The sequence below is a fragment of the Scardinius erythrophthalmus genome, assembly GCF_964197995.2.
Source record: "Scardinius erythrophthalmus genome assembly, chromosome: 6".
NCBI classification, from domain to species: Eukaryota; Metazoa; Chordata; class Actinopteri; order Cypriniformes; family Leuciscidae; genus Scardinius; species Scardinius erythrophthalmus.
Genome location: NC_138226.1, coordinates 37,446,534 through 37,471,731, shown reverse-complemented (window position 1 = coordinate 37,471,731; position 25,198 = coordinate 37,446,534). Strand labels below are relative to the sequence as shown.

General features: G+C 39.2%; 1 protein-coding gene across 1 annotated transcript in view; it reads left to right on the top strand.

Moving 5' to 3' along the window:
* The window catches only part of mylka (myosin, light chain kinase a), a 167,075-nt gene that overhangs the window by 13,974 nt on the left and 127,903 nt on the right, over positions 1-25,198 (top strand). Inside the window, exon 2 of the mRNA XM_081367970.1 lies at positions 12,859-13,015. Coding sequence (XP_081224096.1) covers positions 12,860-13,015 — 156 coding nt within the window. The 5' untranslated portion in view covers position 12,859. The remainder of the gene's footprint in view (positions 1-12,858; positions 13,016-25,198) is intronic.

The window sequence follows — 25,198 nt, the reverse complement described above, 5'->3', positions numbered from 1 at the left end:
TCCCCTTAATCTTGTCACATTTGTAATATATTGGTGATTTGGACTATCGTGTTATGTGGGGAGTTGTTCATGAAAGCGGTTGGGTTTTTTTTGGATGAAAGGGATGACTTTGCCATCGAAGGAGTAGAGGAGTTAAATAACAATTCGACATTTGACATGAATTATCATAGCCTTCACAGGGTGATCAGATGGTTCTCATGGTTGAATACGAGACGGGATGGATAGGTGATGAAAGGAGATTCTAGTTGGCCAGTCAGCTTTAACCATACCTATACGTCATTCCTTAGACCGGAAGATGGCACTGACTCTAATAGTGTTATATCTTTCAAATAATAATTGTAATTTGTTTTTGAATATTTTTATTATTTTTGGATTATTTTTTCCAAATGTAAAGACCTTTCACCTCGCCTACTTGAACATTAAAGGCACAGACGGGTATAGGCTGCTGTCACTTTAAGCCTGAATGTGAGTGCGTGACTGTGGGAACGGAGGCATCAAGATAGGGGTGTGATCCTTTTAGGTAGGGGCATGTTTGTTTTGGTGATTTCAATTATCAACAGTGTTTACCAGAAATCGCTTACTGCAGATTCAAGTCTTTTTTTAAGTGGGTCAAAAAAATAAATTCAACTATCTGCAAGGAGGTGACCAGGTCTGGCCAGTCTGGGAAAGTTAGCTTTGGTAGCTAGTCCTGCTATGCAACATCATTCAGTAATGACAATAAAATCACAATTAGTTTAATATACTATAGTACATGTGTTCCTGGAGCCTAACTGGTTTTGGAAGGCTCTTAAAAGTGTGAACTAGAATTATATTTTCCCTGTCCTGCTGCATTTGAAATACATGAGACAGTGCATGTTCTTGGCAGCATTAGTCAATCCCTGCTGTCTTGATTTCTTGAGAGTGATTATTCACATGGCATTTGCATTACGGTTTAACTACAGTCCGGATTAAACCTTTGTAACCAAGTGAAGAGTGAATTCAGTAAATATATCACCAGTAGGTAGACAACACTGTTATCTAAAAAACAAAAAAACTCAATCATAAAGTTTTGTGAAACACTATCCTGTCCTGAAAGTCCTGGCCTCACAGACTTTACAAGCTACTTCACACATTAATGTGTGTTTATTGAATCAGGTCATTATTGACTGGGAGCCATTTCAAACAGCATCTGCTCAACACACACACTCATTGAGAGTCACTGGAATATGTACTGTGTAGTGGTAATGTGATAAAGCTTTAGCTCCTTTCATGTTATCAGTGCTTTAACAGACACCAAGAAACAAAAACATACGCCTGACTGCAGCTGTGCTGATAATACACCATTATTTCTAAAGAATGGCATGTTTACAGTCACATATAAATACACCTCACCATATATGGTGCTATACTTTACCAGTGTGTTGATTGCATGATGATAAATTCACAATTTGTAGATGCACCATCCATGAAAGCATCAAGTCTTTTGTGGTTCCTGATAAGTATGCATGAGCTAGTATGCAGTGGCTCTACATTGATGGGTGACCAGATAGGATCATCATGAACAGTAGCTAAATACAATTATTAATGTAAATAAAAGGCAACAAAACATATAATATAAACATATTTTAGAACACTGGGCATCATATATTTGTTGACTTTGTGAATGGTTAGGCTACAGATAAAAACATGCTAAGGTGGGACATATTGAATGGCTTCTCTCGCTTTTCAAATAGCCAATAGCATTTAGTTTACCTCAGACTGCAAGTCGTACTTGACTAGCCTGGGAAAACCCAGACTACTTCCGGCGAATTTTAATTCTCTCTTCAGGATAGTCTGGAGAAGCGCCCATTCAAACTCATTATTGTGCCGCTGAAATCGCGGCACCAATCAGAAACATTTGGGGAGGGATTTACATGCAACGCATTCTCATCCTAGGGCGTCATAATACTGACGCTTTTGAAATTTCTTTAATATCCGACGCAAAGGGCACCCTTTAGCGTCAACATGTGACGCCGGTTGACGCCGTGAAACATCACTCGTTTGAATCATAGACAGTATATAAACGAATCACTTATCGCGTCTGTTTTGAGCGATTTAAACTTACCGTTTTCGTTAAAACCGGAGCAAAGAACAACACTCGAAGCATACGTCATCCCCTTCATCGATCTGATTGGTTTTAAGATTATACAACTGCGCCCAGATGAATTTAAGCTACATCAGTTGGTGACGCCCCTTTGGAAATGATTTGTATACATAGCTTCCCCAGACCCTATACTCAGTTTCAACTGAGAAGGGTCTGGTTTTAACCAGGCTAGTACTTGACAGCACCATGGAAGCGAATCCGAGTGCTGATGATGCGTTGGATTCAGTAGTAGAATTGTGAATAAATACTAGACATTTCATACTCAACCAACATACAGTTGGAAAACAATAAAATTAGAGTGTTTGAGCAACAACGTGTCAACGGTCGCTTTAGCCAGGTGGTATTTATAGCATAGGGGGCGGGGCGCTTTAGATTCTCGAGAGCATTTGATTGGACAGATGATGCCATGAGAAGCTGAAGTCTGCGGTGATGTCATAAAAATCCATGATCCATTCTAGCAGAAGTGAGAGACTAAGTTTTGAATGCTTATATCTCCTAAATGCAAATTTTGTCATTGTTTTGAAACACACCAGCTTATTCATAACCTTAAGGCAAGCATATTCATACTAAAAGCTTAAAAACTTAAATTTTGATTTCAGGGGGCCCTTATAATATGTCAGTGCCATCGGTTTGTCTAAAGATTCACACCTGTAATGTATTTTTCTAAGGTACATTTATTAAAGCTAATTAAACGTCCTAATTGAACTCATCCTTAATCTATGCACTGTCTGTGAAACCAGGCATTAGTTTCTTAACTTTTAAAAAGTACACTTTGTAATAATGGCAAATCAAAATTTTTACTTTAATGTATTCTCTTCTGATTCTGATTGATATGTATCATATTAAGAAGTATGTGGATACTTCTGGAGTTAAGGTTGACATAATCTTATACCTGTGCAATGACAATTAAAAGTATAACTTGATTTCCATAGAGCATCCTTCTTTTTTCAGCTTTGTTTTGAGCTGATATGATTTGACTGGCTTTATTAGGTAGCCAAGACACTGGGCATCCATATCATCCTGTAGCTCAAGGCTGGTGGCCCACAGAAGCTAAGCAAGCTAGAGCATGCAATACTTTCTTTTAATATATTTTTTAAAACTCTCAGTTTGGTTGACTGGTGGCACTTCTTGGTAACTTACCTTCATTGGTCATTTCTTGTAACTCACTCCTTGATTATTAAACTAGATGTGCCCACTGGGACACCCATAAATGTGAAGGTTGTTTGGAACCATTCCCTAATTTAAGGTTGTGTGTGTTTCCTTTATTGCTAATGTATTTTGGAGCTGCCAGAAATAATTAAATATTTCCCTGCCTACGGACAGAGATGCTGGGATGGACTCCAGCATCCCCGTGACCCTACAGGACAAGTGGTTTAAAAAAATTGTAAAAAAAAAAAATGGATTCCTTCTGGCACAGGAATCACACATTACTCATCGCATCAAATGAGAAAACTGGTTTTGTAAAAGTCATTGTATAACCGTTTAAGAGTGACTATCTAATAACTCCACTCCTGGAGGGCCACTTTCCTGCAGATTTTAGCTAAAATCCTAATTAAACTCACCTGTATCAGCTAATAAAAGTCTTCAGAATTAACTAGAAACTTCCAGGCAAATGTGTTTGTGGCAGTTTGGACCTAAACTATGAAGTACATTTGCCCTCCAGGAGCAGGATTGGACATCCCTGACCTAATACAACCATTAGATCGAAAGATCTAAAAAAAATCCATACATTTACCTGCCCATAATTATAAATAATAATAATAATAATAATTTGTTACATTTATATAGCGCTTTTCTGGGTACTCAAAGAAAGGAAGGACATGGAAGAGGGAATCTCCTCAACCACCACCAATGTGTAGCATCCACCTGGATGATGCGACGGCAGCCATATTGTGCCAGAACACCCACCACACACCAGCTTACTGGTGGAGAGGAGACAGTGATGACGCCAGTCAGTATATGGGGATGATAAGGAGGCCATGATGGACAGAGGCCAAGGGGCAAATTTGGCCAGGATGTTGGGGTTACACCCCTACTTTTTTTCCGAAGGACATCCTGGGATTTTTAATGACCACAGAGAGTCAGGACCTCGGTTTAACATCTCATCCGAAGAACGGTGCTCTTTGACAGTATAGTGTCCCGATCACTACACTGGGGCCACTACACAGACCACAGGGTGAGCACCCCCTACTGGCCTCACTAACTACCTTTCCAGCAGCAACCTGGTTTTCTCAGGAGGTCTCCCATCCAGGTACTAACCAGGCTCAGCCCTGCTTAGCTTCAGTGGGCAACCAGTCTTGGGCTACAGGGGGATATGGCTGCTGGCTATGCCATAGTCCCTCCCCTCAAAGAAATCAGGACAGAAGTGGTTGAAAGTGGACAAAAGAGACGGATTAAAACACCAGGTGTAAACGGGAATGTGTCTCCCTCGTCTACTTGTGATCTAATCAACCAAAACGCATCTTAATACCAGATGTAAACAGGTCCAAGAGCTCACACTTTATCTTGACACAACACTTGAGTGTTCGCTTTGCAACTACTGTACAGAAAGTCTTGAAAACATGGCTTAAAATGAACAGAATTGAATGTTTGAGTTGGACTCAAATGGGGTCTGAGAAGTCAAATTAAAATACTAATAGATGAACAGTCACGGCTTGAATGGACATGAAATCATCTATGTTATCTTTTGTTTTGCTGTAAATTAATCAGTAACACTAAACTGACAATAATGTAAACCACTAGGAGACCGCAGACGGCTGTCATTCACTGTATAGCATTGATAAAAAGACTCTTACTATAAACATTTGTAATACAAGTATTTGTCCAAAATTAAGTTTTAATAGTATTTTCGTGAGACGTAGCCATGCGCTCTTACTAGACCGTCTCATTCTAGCGTTTAATTGCTGAGGAGGACACTAGACTACAAGCCTCAGAAGGACTGGACTAGGAAGGACGCCGTCTCGGTAGGATGCAGCCTTCCGTTTGAGAAACACCCAATAAATGACCATAGCAACGGAAGTGAACAGAAGACAAACACAGGAAATGATGATAAACAGACTTAAAGTCCTTAAAAAATGAAACAGTAAACACAACAGGTGACATGAACCATGTTTTTTTTATTTATTCTATCCAGCACCAGTCAGTAAGAAGGATTTATATATAGACATGTATGCAAAATGTGCATTGATCTGCAAATAAGCAAACATTTTATTATAAACTATCAAAAACTTAAACTGTATAACTCAATATACTAAAATATCTAATTTATTTACTAATAATTCAAGTGTCCAAACAAGTAAACAAGTACAGGCTCCCATATAGTATTCTAAAAATGAGTAAAAACTACATTTGTGTAAATATGTGGTGACAAATAGTATAAAAATACAATGTGCAGATGTCTTGTGGGGCAAAATGAGTAAACATTTTAAGAGGAATGCTGTGCAAGCATACTAGATTTATATTCTTTGAAACTGCTTGTGCAGCAGGGAAGATGCACGGAAAATAATTTGTGCTATTTTACCTAAAATGGCCTGTCTAGTACAGATTAATTCACATAAATGCAGCTATGTCCACATTCAAGCATTTCAAAGGGCTTAAACAGCTCGCACTGATTTGCAAGATTTACTTAAAATAGCCAAAATTAAAATGTAATATTAGTAACTTTTCGTGTCATCAGTTGTGTGCATCCTGAAGGTATCCTGGTTCTTGGCTCATTTTGGCCCTGTCCCAAATGGCACACTTCATATAAACTTGCGGTCATGTGGGCTTACAATGTCCGCCGTGTGCACATGTACGTTAAGTGCACAAGACCGTAGGGCAGGGTTCCTCAAATCCAGCCCTGGAGGGCCACTGTCCTACAGAGTTTAGTTCAAACCATGATCAAACTTACTTACCTGCAATTTTCTAGTAACTCTGAAGACTTTGACTAGCTTTTTCAGGTGCATTTAAATAGGGTTGGAGCTAAACTCCGCAGGGCATTGGCCCTCCAGGACGGGATTTGAGGAACCCTGCCATGAGGTGTCCCAACTGTCATTTTAGGTTTCAGAAGGGTGCTCGCAAACGCCACCTTTGCGGCCAACATGCGCCCTCAATGCGCACTTTTGCCGAGCCCGCAAGCCCGCTGTTTCCACAGCAGACTTTTACCCGACAGTCAAAGTGGCATTACGTCACAAATGTGTGGACTTGGAGGAAGATTGCGAGGGCTTAGGGCTTTGGGACAGGGCCTTTGAGACATGAAAAATCACTCGGACTAGATCATTGAATCAGTGAGTTGTTGACTCGAGAAAAGCTGCAAGTGGATCAGTCTGATTTGCAAATGAATCACTCAATGTGAATAGCGAAATAATTCAACAGTTTCACTGAGAAGAATCAGCTCTTTACGAATCAGACATCGCTCTTGTGTCTCAGAGGGTGATATGTCCAATTGCAGAGCCATATGCGACAACAGTGCCTGGAAGTTAGGGCAAAGCTGACAACTGCCTAACCTGCCCCCACCACTAAACCTAACTTCACTCTAACTCTAAGCTCCACCCTAGCGACCCATCTGAAACTGCTGACCTGGCGCTGCTGTCCTGAAACTACTGTGATGTATAGCGCTGCGGCTCTGCAGTTGGATTGCTCAGAGGGGGTGGAGATTTCTTCAGTTTGAAATAATGAGGAATAAACTATATGTTTTCATAATATGTAAAGAAGTGAAAAGTACAAAATTATGCTTTGGAATTTATGATGTAAAAAGTTTCACAAAATAAAAATATTCTGATAAAGTACAGATACTTAATTAAAAAATGACTTTTTAACTGTCCACCACTGGAATTGGGGAATGCAGGGCATTGTCTGTTCCATAAGGAGACACTGGTTAATGTAAATTATTAATATAACTACCACAAATTACATTGAAAAGGCTTTAAGTACAGTAGCTGAGAATATACTGAAGGTGCCGACCGTTACATATCAAGAGTTCAGTATAACACTGGTCTGTATGTGAGAGTGATACAAAAGAATCCATTACTCAAAACAACCATGTTAAAGCCTGTCTAGAGTCTGCAAACAAGCATAATGGTAAAAAGTCTGGACAGAGAAAGAAAAAGAGGAGGGCCCATCAAACATTCAGCTGTATTTACCTATCTGGTGAGGTTGCATGCCTTGCATGCATGCTGCACTCTGTCACATTTGAACCATTTAATTGGAGATATAAAGCATCCTCTTGGCAGATACAGATGAAATAATAACTAATGCATAGTGACAGATTCAGGGTGCGTTCCCAAGACTAGAGCTTTTGGTGTGAACCTGAGCCTGTTTGTCATTGTTAGTGTTAATTTCGTTAACAAAATATTTGATATTAAATATTAAATATTTGTTGACAACCTTTTTTTCCATGACTACAATATGATGAAAAGACAACACCAACGTCATTAAACAATAACTGTCTATATTAAAGGAGAACTCCAGTCAATTTTAACATTGAGCTCATTTTTTGTACATTTGGAGTGCTGTCAATACAGAGAACCAGTGTTGGGCAAGTTACTTTTAAAAAGTAATTAGTTACAGTTACTACACTAGTTACTTCTTCCAAAGAGTAACTAAATTAGTTACTCAGTTACAAATTTTAAAAGTAACTAGTTACTTAAGAAAGTAACTATTGCGTTACTTTCAAGTAAAATTAAATTTTAAATGCTCAAATGTTACCCCTAAAATACATGTGCATGTTCAATTATTTATGCTAAATCTGAATAATAATGAAATGGACACTTAATACAATACATTATTAACAGAAACATGAAACATTGTACACACGTCTAAAAAAAAAATGTTGCTGTGGGACAAAGTGAGACTAGCCTCCAATCAAATGCCATGTATGTAGATGTGAAAGATATGTATAAAAATGATGTTATTTAAGCCAGCGCAAATACCTTTGTTTACATCCTGTTTTCGGTTGAAGTCCAAAGTAGTCGATTGCCGAGTTCACGCGCATAGGTTTAGTTACCTATAATCACGCGCGTGAACTCGGCAATCGATTACTTTGGACTTCAACCGAAAACAGGATGTAAACACAGGTATTTGCGCTGGCTTAAATAACATCATTTTTATACATATCTTTCACATCTACTGCAGTCAGATTCAGTCGTGTTCACTCAGAAGGAATCACTCACATTTTCTGTGCACTTGTAATGACACATCAAGGATGTTAAGAGGCTAAAAGCAGGTTTATTACTTGCCCCATTGAAGTCAACAGGGTGCAAATTTTAAAAATAGAATAACTCGGTGTAGGCAACACCGATTTTTGTCGTTGTTCTCTGTATTGACAGCACTCCAAATGTACAAAAAATGAGCTCAATGTTAAAATTGACCGGAGTTCTCCTTTAACATACAATGTTGTTGACGAAAAAAGACGAGACTAAATACCTGACAAAAAATAACTCTTTTCTTGAATAAAAGTGACAAAATATTACAGACTGTTTTCAAGAATTTAAATCCCCCCAATCAGAGCTTTTCTGTTAAAAGAATATGTTTCCTACCCGGTGTTTTACTTAATATTTGCAATTTGGCAACCATCTGCACATGCTCTCTATACACTGAGGAAGAAGCGGATGATTAGTGAAAACACAGACAAAGTAAGCTGGAGTTCAGTGATCTCCATTTGAGAATTTTCTGCTTAATGTGTCATTCAGTCTGTCTGTGTTTCTTCATGAGCAGTTTCAATGATGAACTGTAATAAATCCAAACATGGATCTTTTGACTATTTTTGTGATTATAGTTGTTTAATAAATGCACTTACTGTGTAAGTAAGTACTGTGTGTCACTCTGTGACAATATAAAGTTGTTTTTGCTTTTATTTTAATAGAAAAACATAAATGTAATTTGGAATTATTGGATAACTAGAAATGTCACTGTTTTAATTTTTGAAAATGTCTTGTTTTACATGTAGCCTGCCACCTATATGATAAATAGCAATAAATAAACCCTTCTTATGGGTTGAATTCTCTTTATTTGTTCTTACAGGTGAAACTGCAATAAATCTAATGAAATGTAAAAATAAATGTCTATTTATTATAATTGATTATAATTTGAGCCATATAACCTGGATTATCTCTTTAACTATTATGCAGCATGACGAAAATGTGACTAAAAAGTTTTCATTGACTAAAACTAGAATGAATAAAAACAGGACAAGTTTGACTACATATGAGAAAAAAAAACAAAAAAGTACATTTGTCACAGGACTAAGACTAAAAAGAAAATAGCTGACAATAAAATAGCTGGTTGGTATAAAAGTAGACTCGTCTTCAGAACTCATTCTAGTTACTCAGTGTGGTCATTTAAAGTTGCTGTAGGACATCTGGGAAAATGCTAACTCTAGCCTGCATAGCAGAAAAAGCATTATGCCCCACCCTCCCTGCGAATCAGCGTCCAAAGCCACGCCTCCTGAAAGCATGAACACGCACAGCCAAAGAAGACCAGAGACAGCGTTACTGCAATACCAATACCAATACCAACGCACTGATGACTTATTATGTCTGTGTGAACAGCCTGCTCAGTGGGATGCAAACATGTGTTGACTAACAGGGAACACATGCTATAGGACCGTTCGGACCAAACTTAACGATTGAACGAACATTTTATGGTCCTACACCTTTCACAGACGACATTTTTATTTATAAAAATACATTTAGACCGCTTAACAGAGTGATTGCTATCAGGATATGAGGAGACTTTCAACCAGCATAACAACAACAACAACAACAACAAAAAAGCAGAGAATCGCCTACGGCACCTTTAAGTCACACTGATTCTGCAAATGAATCAAGTGTAAAAACATCCTCTGTGTAAGTCAGGAGTGCATAGCCTCTGCTGACCACTTACTGCAACAGGCTAATGTGTTCAGCCATGAAAGTTGTCAGTCTGAGGACCTAAAAGGAAATGGCTGTGTTTTCACTTGCTGTTTGTGTGTGTTCCTGTATTTGTGTCTGTGCGACTGCGCGTATGTGTAAAATGTGCAAGTATATGTGTCATAGTAATGCCTGTCCACAGAATTTAGGATATCATATGGTTACACTTTAACTCAAAGGTCAAAATGTGATGCGTTTCAGAAAATATATTTTTGTCTATGCTCATGAATCAGTTTAAATGCTCACGTGTGACTGAATTTTTTTTTTTTTTTTTTTTTTTTACCTTTTAGGGCATATGCAGATTTATGAACATCATTTAAAAAATAAAATAACTGTATCACTTTGGTCAATTAGAGGGTATTTTTGGATAATGAAGTGAAGTTCATGTTTATACTTGAATTCTGGATTGTGCTTGGTAATATTATTTTAATGATAAATAATTCTAAGTGGCTGATTTAGAATTAGTTGCAAAAATAACTGTTTTCAAATGGGTTTATCCCATCTACTCATCAATGCATCACTTATAATTACATTTTCTCCTTTTCTCCAAGGAGAAAGTATTGCATTTTTTTTATTTAAAAGAAACAATTGTTGTGTGTGATTACAAATGCATGCACTGATAAAATCCCATATATCCCCTATTAGGACATTATGGAACATATATCACTCTTGAGGCCTGATCAAAAACATAGACCTATATGGTGCTAAATTCTGTGTGAACAAGAATTTAGTGTAGGTCATATGAAAATCCTGAAACTCACTGGAGGGAGCATAACCCTTTTTTAAAGGGATACTTCAGGATTTAGCATTAAGCTTTGTATTAGTAGAAAACCTGTAGTATTTTCGAATTACCGTGCTTTTCACCCTCATATCCCCCTGAGATGAGAGATTTATGTATTTTTTGTCTGGAAAAAAAACTCAGATGACGCAAAAATCGTCATTTTGCGTCATCTGAGGATTTTTTGGACAGAGGCTACAGCCAGTAGTAGGGGCTGTCCTGCATGTTTTCAATCCGCCCATAGAGGGTGGGATCTCACTCACAGAATGTACACATAGTGTCAGCCATCTTTTTTTGGAAGCTAAGCTAGCAGGCTCTTGTTCTGTGGAGAAAGCTGATTAGTAGGGGTTACCATGTCCGACCGTCGAGATCGTCCAAAATGTCCGGGATTCGGCTTTTTTCTGCAGTCGCCATTAATTGTTTACATGCACACCTTTTGTTTCTAACTGAATTCATTCCGATTGGTGAATCTGAATGTAGTGTTTACATGAACGCTAAACAAGTGATCGGTTGATGTGCGTTTTAACATTACTAAGAAAATTCCTGCTTCTCCGTGAGAGATACGAGACCGGTGCGTCTCACAGGTGCCGCTCATCAGTAATCACGCCACCGGCCTCGCGCCGTTCTCCCGCGGCCCTCAGTCTCGTCCTGCTCGCCACAGTAAACATAATGAATGGCGACTGTAGAGCGCTAAAGCCAAATCCTGGACATTTTGGGCAATCTCGAAATCCCGGGCAGACTCTAGCCTAGCCTTTTTGTTTAACTGCGCTCTCTTACCGGTAGGCGTGGCTTGGGAATGGCCTCCTAGGCTGCGAAGCAAGTGCATTCTGGGAGTTGTTGTCTTTCATCCACATAAGCCAAAAATACATTTTCTGGCTTTTCTTAGTCTAGAAAGCTCCAAATTCAAAAATAATTTCACATTTCTTCTACATAAATGGCCCATTTTAAATACACATTCATCTTTCCAGAGGTGAAGTATCCCTTTAAATGCATGCTTAAAAATCGATTGAACCTGATTATAGACATTCATAGGCCACTTAGGTACATTAGGTACATCTTGCTAGTATTTGGTTGGACCCCTTCGGAATTGCCTTAATTGTTCATGGCATTGATTCAATAAGGTGCTGGAAACATTCCTCAGATATTTTGGTCCATATTGACATGATAGCATCACACATTTGTTGCAGATTTGTCGGCTGCACATCCATGATGTGAATCTCCCATTACAACACATCCCAAAGCTGCTCTATGACTGTGGACTGTAACTGTGGAGGCCATTTAAGTTTAGTGAACTCATTGTCATGTTCAATAAATTGAGATGATTTGAGATTTGTGACATGGCATGTTATCCTACTGGAAGTATCCATCAGAAGATAGGTAACACTCATGGGTCATAAAGAAATGGACATGGTCAGCAACAATACTCAGGTAGGCTGTGGCGTTTAAATGATGCTCAATTACTAAGGGGCCCAAAGTGGCAAGAAAAATATCCCTCACACCATTACACCAACAGCAGACTGAACCACTGATACAAGGCAGGATGGATCCATGCTTTCATTTTGTTTCCGCCAAATTCTGACCCAACCATCCACTCATCCGTGAAAACCCTGTAGATCAGCAGTTTCTGAAATACTAAGACCAGCCTGTCTGGCACCAACAACCATGCCACAGCAAAGTCACTTAAATCACCCTTTTTTCCTACTCTGATGCCCAGCTTGAACTTCAGATCATCTTGACCATGTCTACATGCCTAAATGCAATGAGAGACTGCCATGTGATTGGCTGATTAGATATTTGCGTTAACAAGCAGTTGAACTGGTATACCTTAAAAAGTGGCTTATAAATGGTATCATGGTATTTTCAATTAAAAATGTTGCATTTTTGTGCCTGCTCAAAAAAATTCAAGGGCCAGATTATTATTAATTTTAAAACCAAATTAATATATATATATATATATATATTTTACTTTTTTCCCCTTTCTAGCTCAAAGCTATTGCATCGGCCACAATTTCAAAAAGCTAAATGAACTTGACATGGAACTCAAAACTTTTCTGTTTTTCTTGTATTTACAGAATGATGGGTGACGTTCAGTTTGTTACAGGATCTCATGTCTCCAAGACGACTATGACTCTGGGACGAGCTTCCCCCAGCAAAGAGCCCCCCGTTTTTACCCTCCCGCCACGTAATACCCGCATCTGCCAAGGGGGTACCGCACGCCTTGAAGGGAAGGTGAGTGAGAATCTTCAGAACTATCCTGATCCAGACCCTCAACTGATCCTCATAGTGTAATGAAGCAGACACTGTGTCTGCCAATGAATTTCATTTAAGACTCCCAAAAATAATCTATTTTAGACACTAGCTCTATTCCAAATCCGAGTGTGCTGCCTTGCTGTCTGCTGCACGCATAGGCAGCTGACAGTTGTGAATGGATGGCCCTGTTTTTCTAAGAATTTACAGAAATATGTGCTTCTTTTGATTTGTCAAGCCTTCATCCTATGTCCTAAGCAGATAGCAAAGAAATATAAAATGTTATGTAAGATTATATGATGAGTTTTTCTTTTGAAGATTTTTATCAGGCAAACATCTGTGTTTTATTATGTTCTCAGAGTGTGTTGAGGACAGTGCATTTGGACACTTACTTGCAGTCTCAGACTGACACAGCAGGCAGATACTCCAATAATGTGTCTGTTAAAGCTGTGTGTGCTGTCTGAGGCCAGATAAACATTTTAAGAAGGTCTGAGAGAGTAAACTTCAGAATTAAAGCACTTTTTGTGCTTTAGACATGAAAATGAGTTCATGTCTGTTCATGTCATGTTCATGTTCAGCTCTCTGCTTCGATTAATTTTATTCTGTTTTCCACAAATATTCCTGTCATAGGTGCCACAAATTATGTTTCATTAAACAAAGTTCAGGAGGAGCACGTATCTCGTATATTTAAGTTCAGTAATTTCACTTAAATGGCAATGAAAATTACCTATTAATTGCCATTTAAGTGAAATTACTGAACTTAAATATACGAGCTTGATAAAAATGAACATTCTAGAAGAAAATTTCAGATGGCACTTAGAGGTATTTGCATCTGAACTCTACATATATATATATATATGTATATTCACTCAGTCGACTCACATACATTCCTTGACAGTTTTTCAGCATCCCTCCACCACCCCGAGGCTTGTTCCTTCCACAGCCAGGAATATGGGGGGAGTACTCTGGGTTCGGGCCGAATACCGAGCCCGGAGCCCTCTCCTCGGACAGCACGCCAAATATGCATACCATTTATTCTATCCGACTTATTTGTAAGTGTGAACTCGTGAAACACAGATAGGCAAATTGGTAACGGTATGCAGAGAACCATTTGCGCTTTAAACTCCCAACCCAGCACTGATGAGTTATTTATTTTAAATGATTATCAATCCAAATTGGGCCGAACCCAGCTTCCTTACCAAATAGTTTAAACTCAGCATTTTGGTTGGCATGTGATTTGGTGTCTGTTGTTAATCATCTAGCTATTATATTCTAACACCACATTTTTTCGCTTTGTACAAGTTGAAAAATACAGCCTTGCTGATCACCAGCATAAAGTATGTTTTGCATGCTGAGACCGGAATGGGGTGCTGGTTTCTGATTTGCTGGTCACCAGCATGGATAGCGGGAGTGCTGGTGGACCAGCTACACCAGCTCAGTTTTGCTTGACAACAGTATGACATGCTGGTCCACCAGTTTGACCAGCATTATACCAGCTCTAAAAAGCAGAAACTAGCCTGGACCAACAGGGAATTTATGGATTTATGGATATTTTTTAGCAGAGCAATGTGGGGTTAACATGGCAAAATGCTCCTGAGCAGGGTTTCAGAACCCGTGGGAAAAAAAGTTGCACTACCCTAAATTCTAAAAATAAATTGTAATAAATAAAAAAGCTACAATTTGAGACCAGAAACGCATCATGTTAACTGTAAGAGTAAAAAAAAAAAACTGATTACGCACTTGTTTGTAAGGAAATCTGGGAATCATTAACTAATTTATGTATACAGCTGTCATGTCACGTAACAAAAGAACAAATGGACCAGACCTGGTCAGACCTGAAGACCTCGGGAGGTGAACTAATCATTTCTCTTTCCAGTACAGACAGCATAGCCTCTATGGGGCTGTCATGGGATGAACGAATGACTCGGACCCGAACCCGAACCCGAAGACTCGAGAGGTGAACTAATTTCTGTTTCCTGTACAGAACCTATAGGATGTTGCGCATGTGTGGTCCACACAAAATGAACAAATCACTCTCTGAGACAGCTCGTTGTTCCCGAGTCATATTAAAGATTCGTTCAAAATGAACGAATCATTCATGACCAACCCCACACTACGGCATACTGGCAACAACAAAACAGTACAATCTCACGCACTGAAAATGTTAGAAACTGTCAGTAGTAGTGGTCTGCCTTATATGTTCGAACCGAAGTCGGACAGTGATGGAAAGTCTCAAGAAGAAGTGAAGTGACAACATATACAGTAGAATGCAACAGGACATTTCTGAATGGTTAATAGTTGAATTTATGTAGTTGATTTAACTATCTTCAGGTCATTGATTAGCATGCATAAATAAGTAAATACAAATTGGCAATATTTGTGTGTTTGAGATATTAAATGCACCCAGGTATATGTGAAAAATATGATAGAAATTCAAAATGTCTGCTTTTTCTACACGTCCATTCCACCTGTGTGCACGTCTGGGGCGCTGGAGAAATGCCCCAGGGAGGCGGGTCTGTGGAAGTCTCGGCCAATTGCTGATTAAATAAATAAATGTTTGACATAAACTGTAGCCAATCAGCGAGCTCAAATGTAGTCTATGGGTGATTCTTTTAGCGCCCCAAGCGCTCGCCCATGCCTCTATGCGCCAATCTCTATAGCCTGGAACACACCAAGCCGACGCCGACGAACTAGCGCTGATGAAAGCCGACTGTGTTGTTGCCTGGCATCGGGGTAAAAAGCTGCACTTGAACACACCAAGAGAACTATTGCCGACTGTTAGCTAGAATGCACGTTCTGCGCCTGCGTGTAAATGAGACAACTGTCTATTTCTGCAGATATATTCGTCTACATTTGTCATTCAAAAAGGGAAACTGTAAACCCAAACCATAAACAAAGCAGTGCATGCTTACCGTTTTGAATATCAATCCTGCTAAACTCTTTCTTTATTCCACTCATGTTAATATTTAAATATTCGCCAAGGAACACTAAGGTAAGATGACGTAACATTAGAACAGCCTTCTATCTGTACCGTTTTGACTTCTTTGCTCGCTGTTTTGCTGTTATTCTCGTGCACTGACTCGTTCACTAAGCTAAACTAACAGCCAATCAGAGTTCCATCTTTCACCGACGGCCCGACGCCGATTCAACATGTCGAATCGGCTGGAAAAAAGCCGTCGAAGACCAATTTCTGCCGATGGTGCGGAACACACTGAGAAAACTTAGCCGGCCGACGCACAAAAACTGCCCGACGGCTGACCGTTGGCTTGGTGTGTGTTCAGGCTAGCGATAAAGGGAAGCAGTGCGTGCAAGGTTTCTCTAGGAGCTGGTACACTAGAAAGGCCTGTCTAGCTGGATGTGGCCATACTAATGCCTTATTTTGCTTTCCATTCTTACTTTTTAAAACAACGGGGACAGATCCAGCATGGACAGTTACCGGATTGAGGGATATGAAGCGCCTGTCTGAGAAAGTAACTAACGTTAAAGTCTGCGTGAACTGGAAGTTACAAACGACTTTTCTTCAGTGTTGTGATGTATTTCCCAGTGAAACGGAATATTGAACAGAGGGCAGGGCAGAGTGGTTAAGCGTTTCCCAACCCAAGCCGTCAAACCTATATCATCATTTAAGTATTTTAACCATGAACTTTCAACTATTTTAACAACAGTTAATGAAATGTCTCCCCACATCATTCTGATGGGGGATTTTAATATCCACTTCGACCACACTGAAAATTCACCTACAAAGGATTTTAAAGCAACACTGGACTATTTTGTGATGACCCAATATGTTGGATTCCCAACTCATTCAAAGGGACATACACTTGACTTAGTTTGTTGTGCAGGCATTACTCCATCTAATATTCACTCGTCTGAATTGCCGGTTTCTGACCACAAGGTTGTCTTGTTCAACGCTACTTTGACACTCAGAAAATTAAAAGTGAATAGGATAATGTCATACCGTAACATCAGACATATAAAGAATGAAGATTTCATGGAATTAATTACCTCATTCCCAAGCCCTGCTGCCACTTCTATGCCCTCAGGCTACTACAATGACTGCTTATCTACAGCACTTGATGCACTAGCCCGTATAAAAACTAGGTCTGTTTCCTTTGCCCATACTGCTCCATGGTACACACCTGAGCTACGTCAGCTCAAGGTTAAAGGGTGACGTCTTGAGAGGCTCAGCAACAAGACAGTACTTACAGTTCACAAACAAATGTACACTGAACATGTTCTCCACTATAAAAACATGCTGAATACAGCTAAGAATATCTACTATGCGAATAGCATCAGTGCGGGTGAAGGGAACACAAGGAAACTTTTCTCCACAGTGAAAAGGCTACTGAAACCTCCAGATTCAAACACCAACAACATCTCTGATGATTACTGCTCTGCTTTCCTTAAGTTTTTTAATTCAAAAATCTCCAAAATCCACCAACAACTGGCCGTGGCGAACATCACACAGGCTGCACTGCCAGCAGCATTTGTGATAAATTTATCCCCACCTGCTGTTTTCAGTAACTTCAGTCTTCCAACTGAGGAGTCTATCTTTGAGCTCATCACCAAATCTAACTCTTCTACATGCCACCTGGACTCCATCCCCACCTCCCTTATTAAGACCTGTCTACCTGCCTTAACACCACTGATATCCTCCATTATCAAATCATCTTTGTTAACTGGCATAGTCCCTGCATCACTAAAAGCTGCGATAGTCAGACCCACATTGAAAAAAACAGGACTGGACTGTAACAACCTTAATAATTATCGTCCCATATCAAACCTGCCCTTCATTTCCAAAATACTAGAGAGAGTGGTTGCAATCCAACTCCAGACTTACCTTCATGATAATAATCTTCTTGAACAATTTCAATCTGGGTTCCGTTCAAGCCACAGTACCGAGACAGCCCTTGTCAAGATCACTAATGATCTTCTCCGTGCAGCTGATGCTGGCCTACTATCCATTCTCATAGACCTCAGTGCCGCCTTCGACACAATATCCCACCAACTGTTGCTTGAGCGGCTTGAAAGTATAGGAGTTTGTGGAACTGCCCTTAAGTGGTTTGCGCACTACCTGACAGCCCGGACATAATTTTTGTCAAAATTGAAGACCACCAGTCAGAGAGCTCAGCACTCCAACATGAAGTTCCACAGGGGTCAGTATTGGGGCCACTTTTATTTATCATCTACCTTCTTCCATTAGGCAATATTTTCAGACATCATGGCATTCACTTGCACTCATATGCAGATGACACACAGCTCTATGTATCTACCAAGCCCACTGCCACACTTCCCCCAAACACCCTCACCACCTGTATCCACGACATCCAGGCATGGATGACCACCAATTATCTCCAACTTAACAGTAACAAAACAGAGCTACTGCTCATTGGCACTCCATCCACACTCTCAAAATCCAACCTTTCATCAGTCTCCATTGGGGAGGATGTCATACCAGTCTCTAAACAGGTAAAGAGCCTTGGAGTTATTTTGGACAGTACCCTTTCATTTTCCAACCACATCAGTAATGTCTGTCAGACGGCTTATTTTCATCTCAGAAACATCTACAGACTGCGTCCCTCACTTTCGCAACACTCCACTGAAGTTCTTGTCAACACCCTGGTGACCTCTCGGATCGACTATTGCAATGCGATCCTGCAAGGAATCCCCAATAAATTACTCCACCGGCTCCAACTTCTCCAAAACTCAGCTGCACGCATCACCACCCGTACCAAGTCTACCGACCATGTTACACCCCTGCTGATTCAACTGCACTGGCTCCCCATATCACAACAAATCAACTTCAAAGTCTTGTTAATGACATTCAAAGCCCTGCACAACCTCGCCCCCCTCATATATCACAGAACTACTACAGACCTGCATACCCCCACGCTCACTCCGTTCATCATCAGCAGGATTACTGGCAACCCCAGACATCAGACTCTCCACAATGGGAGCAAGGGCCTTCTCCCATGTTGCACCAAAACTCTGGAACTCTCTTCCTCCTCATATTCGTGCCATAGACTCCATTTCACAGTTCAAAACCACTCTCAAAACTCATCTTTTCAAGTCAGCCTATAAACTTTAAGCAAACCCCCCCCCCCTCATCAGCATTAGCAGGCTAGTTGCTTTTAATGACTTTTAATTAAACTTTTACTTTTAGATTTTAAATAGCTAATACTAGTTTTACTTCTATTTTGTTGTTGTTGTTGTTGTTGTTGTTGTTGTAAGGTGACCTTGGGTGGTCTGAAAGGTGCCAAAAAAAAAAAAAAAAAGTATAATATACACAGTTCATTTTATACACAGTATTGTCCGTATTTTTTGCAACAAAACAATAGCTCCAACGAGAGCCACAGCAGTGTTTGTGAACCGATCTGCGGCTTTGAACAAATAGTGAGAGTCAATGATTCATTCATAATTACAGCCACTTGCTTTGTTACTGATGAATGAATGACTCGATGACTCGCTCATAAAGACCGTGACTTGCCGCCACCTACTGGCGGATTGAATTTAATATTTAAAAGCATCACTTCGTTTTTACAATCATTGCATATTTCTCTATTTATTTTTTTATTTATTTTTTATTTAAAGCATTATTTATTTTATAAAGGTAAAATATGCACTGGAAATATCGATTTAAGGGGGCAAATATTGTCCCTTACTGAAAAAGGAGTGACTGCAGAGAGGGGGTACGCAGAAGGATGTTAAAAGCCTCAGGGGGTACAACACTCTAAGAGTACCACTGGGTTAAGGAATAGAACAAAATCAACATTAAAGCACAATACACATATCAAGGGCAGAAAGTAATACACAGAGGTCACTTACAAAGCTAGGTTAAAGATACAAACAAATAGGGATTCAAACAAACAACATATAATAAGGTAGAATTTACAGACTGTGAGCTGAAGAGATCTGAATCAGCTCTGAATCAGAAAGAGGCTGTTTTTGATTTATGGGAATTATTTAAAAAAATAAGTGAGTGGATTTTTACCATTATAGCCTGGTTGTTCTCACTCACTGCGGACACACATCAGTGTCCAAGCACCTTATAAAAGTGAAATTTACATAATGGGTCCCCTTTAAAGGCAGCACAATACATGGAAGTCTCTTTTACTAATCAGACGTATTCAAAGAAGCATTATTACAAATCCGTCTGTGGTGAGTCAGATTGGTGTGGAAGTGCTGTCTGTGTATCCATAGTCCTGGTTCATCTGGTTACCATTTTTTAATGACAAATTCAGCCTCCTGCTGTTATGGAGAGTTATTTCCAAAATACCTGCTAACTGGCCATTAGCCATAGTTTATAAGTGAAGTGAAGTGACGTGTAACTCTCTGTAGCCAAATATGGTGTCTCATTCTCGGATTTTGTGCTCCGCATATCACCCATCCAAGGCGCCCGGGAGCGATTGGGTGTTCGGTGCCTTGCTCAAGGGAACCGCAGTTGTGGGTAATGAGAGTGGAAGATAGCGCTGTTCATTCACTTCCCCACCGACATTTCCTGCCGATACTGAGAACAAGTCAGACTCTCTAACCTTAGGCTACAACTTCCCCCTAAAGGTTTTTTTTTTTTTTTTTGCAGTGTGTTCAAGTTCAACCTTTTCTCACAGTTGCTGGTAATGTGAGGCAACACCATTTTCTTTGCCGCTAGTTCTTTGATGCCAGCTAAGTGACACAGCATTTAAACCTTTTAGAATATCTAAGCAAGCACCCTAGTATTGTGCCAGCGAGTTTTGGAAGGGCAAACACCACTCACATTTTTTTTTTCAGATTATATAAATAAAATATTGAATTGTCTTTTGTAATTTAGAGTAATTTATTGACGCAGAATAACAGACATTCCATTTCAGGTCACACAGACCTGAGTCTTAAAACTGTGTGCTACCTACAGTGTTTCCTTGTGGCATGTTTTATGCAAGTATAATTCAGAATTTCTCCTAAAGCATAAAGTGTTCTAGCAGACACAGGAAAGCCCTGAGCGCAGGTACAGCTGCTGGATTGGAGTGAATTTGCTATGGCTGTCAGTGGAAAGTCTGACAGGATCTCCTCTATCTTCATGAATTAGCACTAGCAGAATTCACATACATTTTTACATACACAGACAGTAACTGTTTTTGCTTTTAGCTGACATTCCTAGGCTGAGAACAACACCTGAAAACAACACACATGACCCAGCTTCATTTTTAACATGCCTTTTCATGCACTGAACTTGCTTTTAACTTGCTTTTAGCTGTTGACTGAAGTAAACTTTGCATTTAAAATAGCAGCATCTTAGAGTTAACAAGTAACTCTTTGTTTTAAAAGGGCTTTCTGTAGAATTCAGAAACACTTGTTATTAGTACAACTTTTAAAAGTGTACAAATGTACGTCTATTTGTGGGTTGACATGCATGATTTCTGCTCAGTGTAGTATCTTGTCTAATATCTTGTTTAGTTTCACATGAGATGGTTATCTTACTTGGAATTAAGGTACAGCTGTATTTGCATAAGGTCTAGAACTGATTGAAATACTTATTTGGCCATTTCTGCTTCTTAGGGCTGGTTCACACAGAAAGCGGTTCTCGAGACGCGTCTTTTAAAAGTTGAACTTATTTTAACTTGAGTGCCATGTTTTTAGAACATTGTGTCATGCGCGAGATGCTGCAAAAGATGCAAAGTTTAAAGTTTAAAACATTAAATCTTAGCATGTATTTCTAGCAGGTAAAATGCCGTAAATAGGCTACTTGACATTCGATCAAATTACCTCATCTTTTGCGGTCAAAACTGAATGCATTCACACAGGCAGCGAGCATATGATATGTTTCGTACAGGATATGCAGTCTTGGCAAATCGCGCTATACTGCCATTCTCGACGTACCTTTGTAAAAGTGGGGATTTAGCACTTACTAGCACGAAGAACAAATATAGACACATACACATATCTATAGAGATCAATTAAAGATTCAAACTCTCTTCGATACAAAAACTTTTAAAAGTTTACACATGTACGTCTATTTGTGGGTTGACATGCTAGGCTATTTGTTTTTTTCCGTTTTCTGCTCAGTGTGGTATCTTGTCTAATATGTGTGGTATCTTGTTTAGTTTCACATGAGATAGTTATCTTACTTGGAATTAAGGTACAGCTGTATTTGCATAAGGTCTAGAACTGATGGAAATACAGTACTTATTTGGCCATTTCTGCTGCTTAGGGCTGGTTCACACAGAAAGCGGTTTTGCTTTGAAAAATGGGGGGGGGGGGGGGAACGAGGGCAGTGGAATGGGGAAAATGCGCAAGGTCTCGTGATGCGTCTTTTAAAAGTTGAACTTATTTTAACTTGAGTGCTGCGTTTTTAGAACATTGTGTCGTGCGCGAGATGCTGCAAAAGACGCGAGACTCGAGTGCAACGGTCATACATTGAAAAATAAAGTAGCGCAGTGGAATGGAAAAGAGAGATTTTCCGGTACAGGATGAGAGCTTATTAATTAGGAAAATAATTTTTTGTTTTGTTAATTATTATTTTATTTCGGTTAGTTTTTCAGTAACTGTTGTCAGTTTAGTTTAGTTTTAATTTCTAATTTATTTCAGTTTACAGAAATGTTATTTGACCAATAGTTTTAGTTTCAGTTTTTGTTTACGAAAATGACCTTGCATATGAAAGGCTTTCGGAAGCGTGCGTTAATGTCACATCCTTTTGATTTTCCTTGCAAAAACGTCCCGAGTCCTTCACATTAAACTCAGTTTGCAGGTTATCATAGACAACCTGTCTATAAACCCATTTTTAAAGTTTTGTTACAAGTTGTTCACACATTGGCAATAAAAAGTGATTAATACATGAAAATTGTTACATATAGCCTAGATATAGCCCCTTTAACAGATGAAGGAAATATTTGTCATAGTAAAAGGTTGACTGACTCTGAAGTTGTGAGTTTTCAGTATGTTGTGGTCTGTTCTTTTCGTTCTGTGAGACAGCACAAACAGGGATTAAAATACCTTTGTCTTGTGACTCCTAGTTTCCTGTTGTACTGCTGTTTTCTTTCAGGGCACTGAGAGGTGAAGTCAAGCATCAACAGTTAGGCAATGGTGGAGGTTTCACTGCAGAATTTTAGAAAAAGGTTACCAAACCCCAAACCCTCTTGTGTAGATAATGTCCAATCAAAACTATTTGTGCACCCTTGTGAAAATTTTCAGAATTACTTGTATTGTCTTTGAAATAAAGTTGTCTTTGGTTAAAGTGCACTGCCAGATATACTGGCACATTATGGTAAACTAAAATACAATTTAATGTTAATTTCTATTGACACTTATATTTAATGTTTTGGAATATATTTGTAATTACACATTTGTAATGAAGTTACAATTAAGTACATGTATAACTGTATATAAACTTTAATAAATATTAATTTTAAATGTAACATTTAAAAAAAACATCAAATACAATGATATTCAAGTACTCTGCATGTGCTTTATGTTAGTCAGCACATCAAAAGTGTACTTTAAAGCATGACAAAATATTTTCAGATCAATCATTTAAAATGTAAAACTTTGACATTATTACTAAGGGCACTTTTTAAAAGTAGTCATGAAAGTCATAGTCTTAGTCAAAGTGTGCTTCATTTAAGAACATGTAAATGGCCTTTTATTTAATTAATATTATATTTTAATATTTTATAAATTTATACTTGTTAGTGCAGGTTTTTAAAAATAAACTTTAAAGATTTGAAGTACACTACAAGTGCACATTCAATACAATTAAGCACACTTCTTTTTCACAAGGGCAGTGATTCATGTTTTAAAATGAGGTTTGGACCATTTATATACACTTTGGATTTGTCACGGTTTGAGTTTGTGGGCCCTATCTTGCACCCAGCGCAATTGACTTTGTACAGCGACGCATGTATCATTCCTATTTTGCACCCGCGCAAAGTGGACTTTTCCCTCCACATAGACGGTTAACTAAGAAATACACTTGCGCTCCCCAGGGCGGTTCAGCGCAAAGAGGAGGTGTGTTCCGGCGCAAACGTTCCTTCATGCTATTTTACAGGTTTAGAAAACAATTGCGCCACTGACCGAAAAAAAAAAACAGTTTAAAGTCAGTGGCGCGTTGCGCATATGTTATTCATATGCTATTTTAAGGGCGCATGCTTGGCCATAATCAATGTAGCGTGTGCACAACACGCATACACTTTGATTCTCTCATCTACACAGAAGCAGCAGTTTTCATTTTTGCAAATCATACATTATTACGATGCGCGCGCCTGGCAAATCCGCCGTTAAAATAGGAATCCGCTTTAGAACAAGCGTGCCTGCTCTTAAAGGGAATGTGAGATGACGCTCTGATTGGTTTATTTCACGTTACGCCCAAACCACACCTATGAATAATGAAGCTACTTCAGACCAACCCCTTTTAGATTTGCGTCGGGCGCAAGAGTCATTTATCCCGCCGGGAAAATAGCAACAGCGCCAAGACCCGCCCACAAAGTTACTTGCGCTTTGCGCTTTGACACTTGAGATCGTTAAAATAGGGCCCATTGTGTTCATGTTTGTGTTCATGTTTAGTCACCCTCTGTCCCATACCTGTTTGTCACCATGGTTTCTGATTGCTTTAGTATTCTGTTGAGGTGTGTCTTGTTAATTTAGTCTCATTAGCTCCCTTTGTTTTCTGTGTATATAAGCCCTTAGTTTCAGTTAGCTCCTTGTCTGATATTAGTCATATTTAGTTGAGTGGGTGAATTTAAATAAAGTTTTCTTTGGATTTCTCCCTTCGTCTTGCGCTTTGGATCTACACTACTGCGTGACAGGATTACACTATGTTGTAAATGTTTTTGGAGTACTTTGGGAACTCTTGGTTTAAGGAGTAGGCATATTTACTTGCATATAATAAAATATATTTAAACAGACATGCATGCACATGCTTGGACCTCTATTTGCTAGATTTATCGTGAAGTGTGAAGGTTCAGGGGCACCATGTGCAGAGAAGTTTCTCTGGTTCTCATGAGACAAAAGTGTCAGAGAACAAGTTATGGTGTGATCTAACACAGTGACCTATAGTCTCACAGAGAAAGACTTTTAGACTGCAGTGTATTCTGTTGAAGAACCACCCAATTAGACAGGAAATGACTGTCTGAGTGACATGCAAAGTGATCAACCACAGTGTGTGTATTTTACAAAAGGGGTTAGTTTATCTGAAAT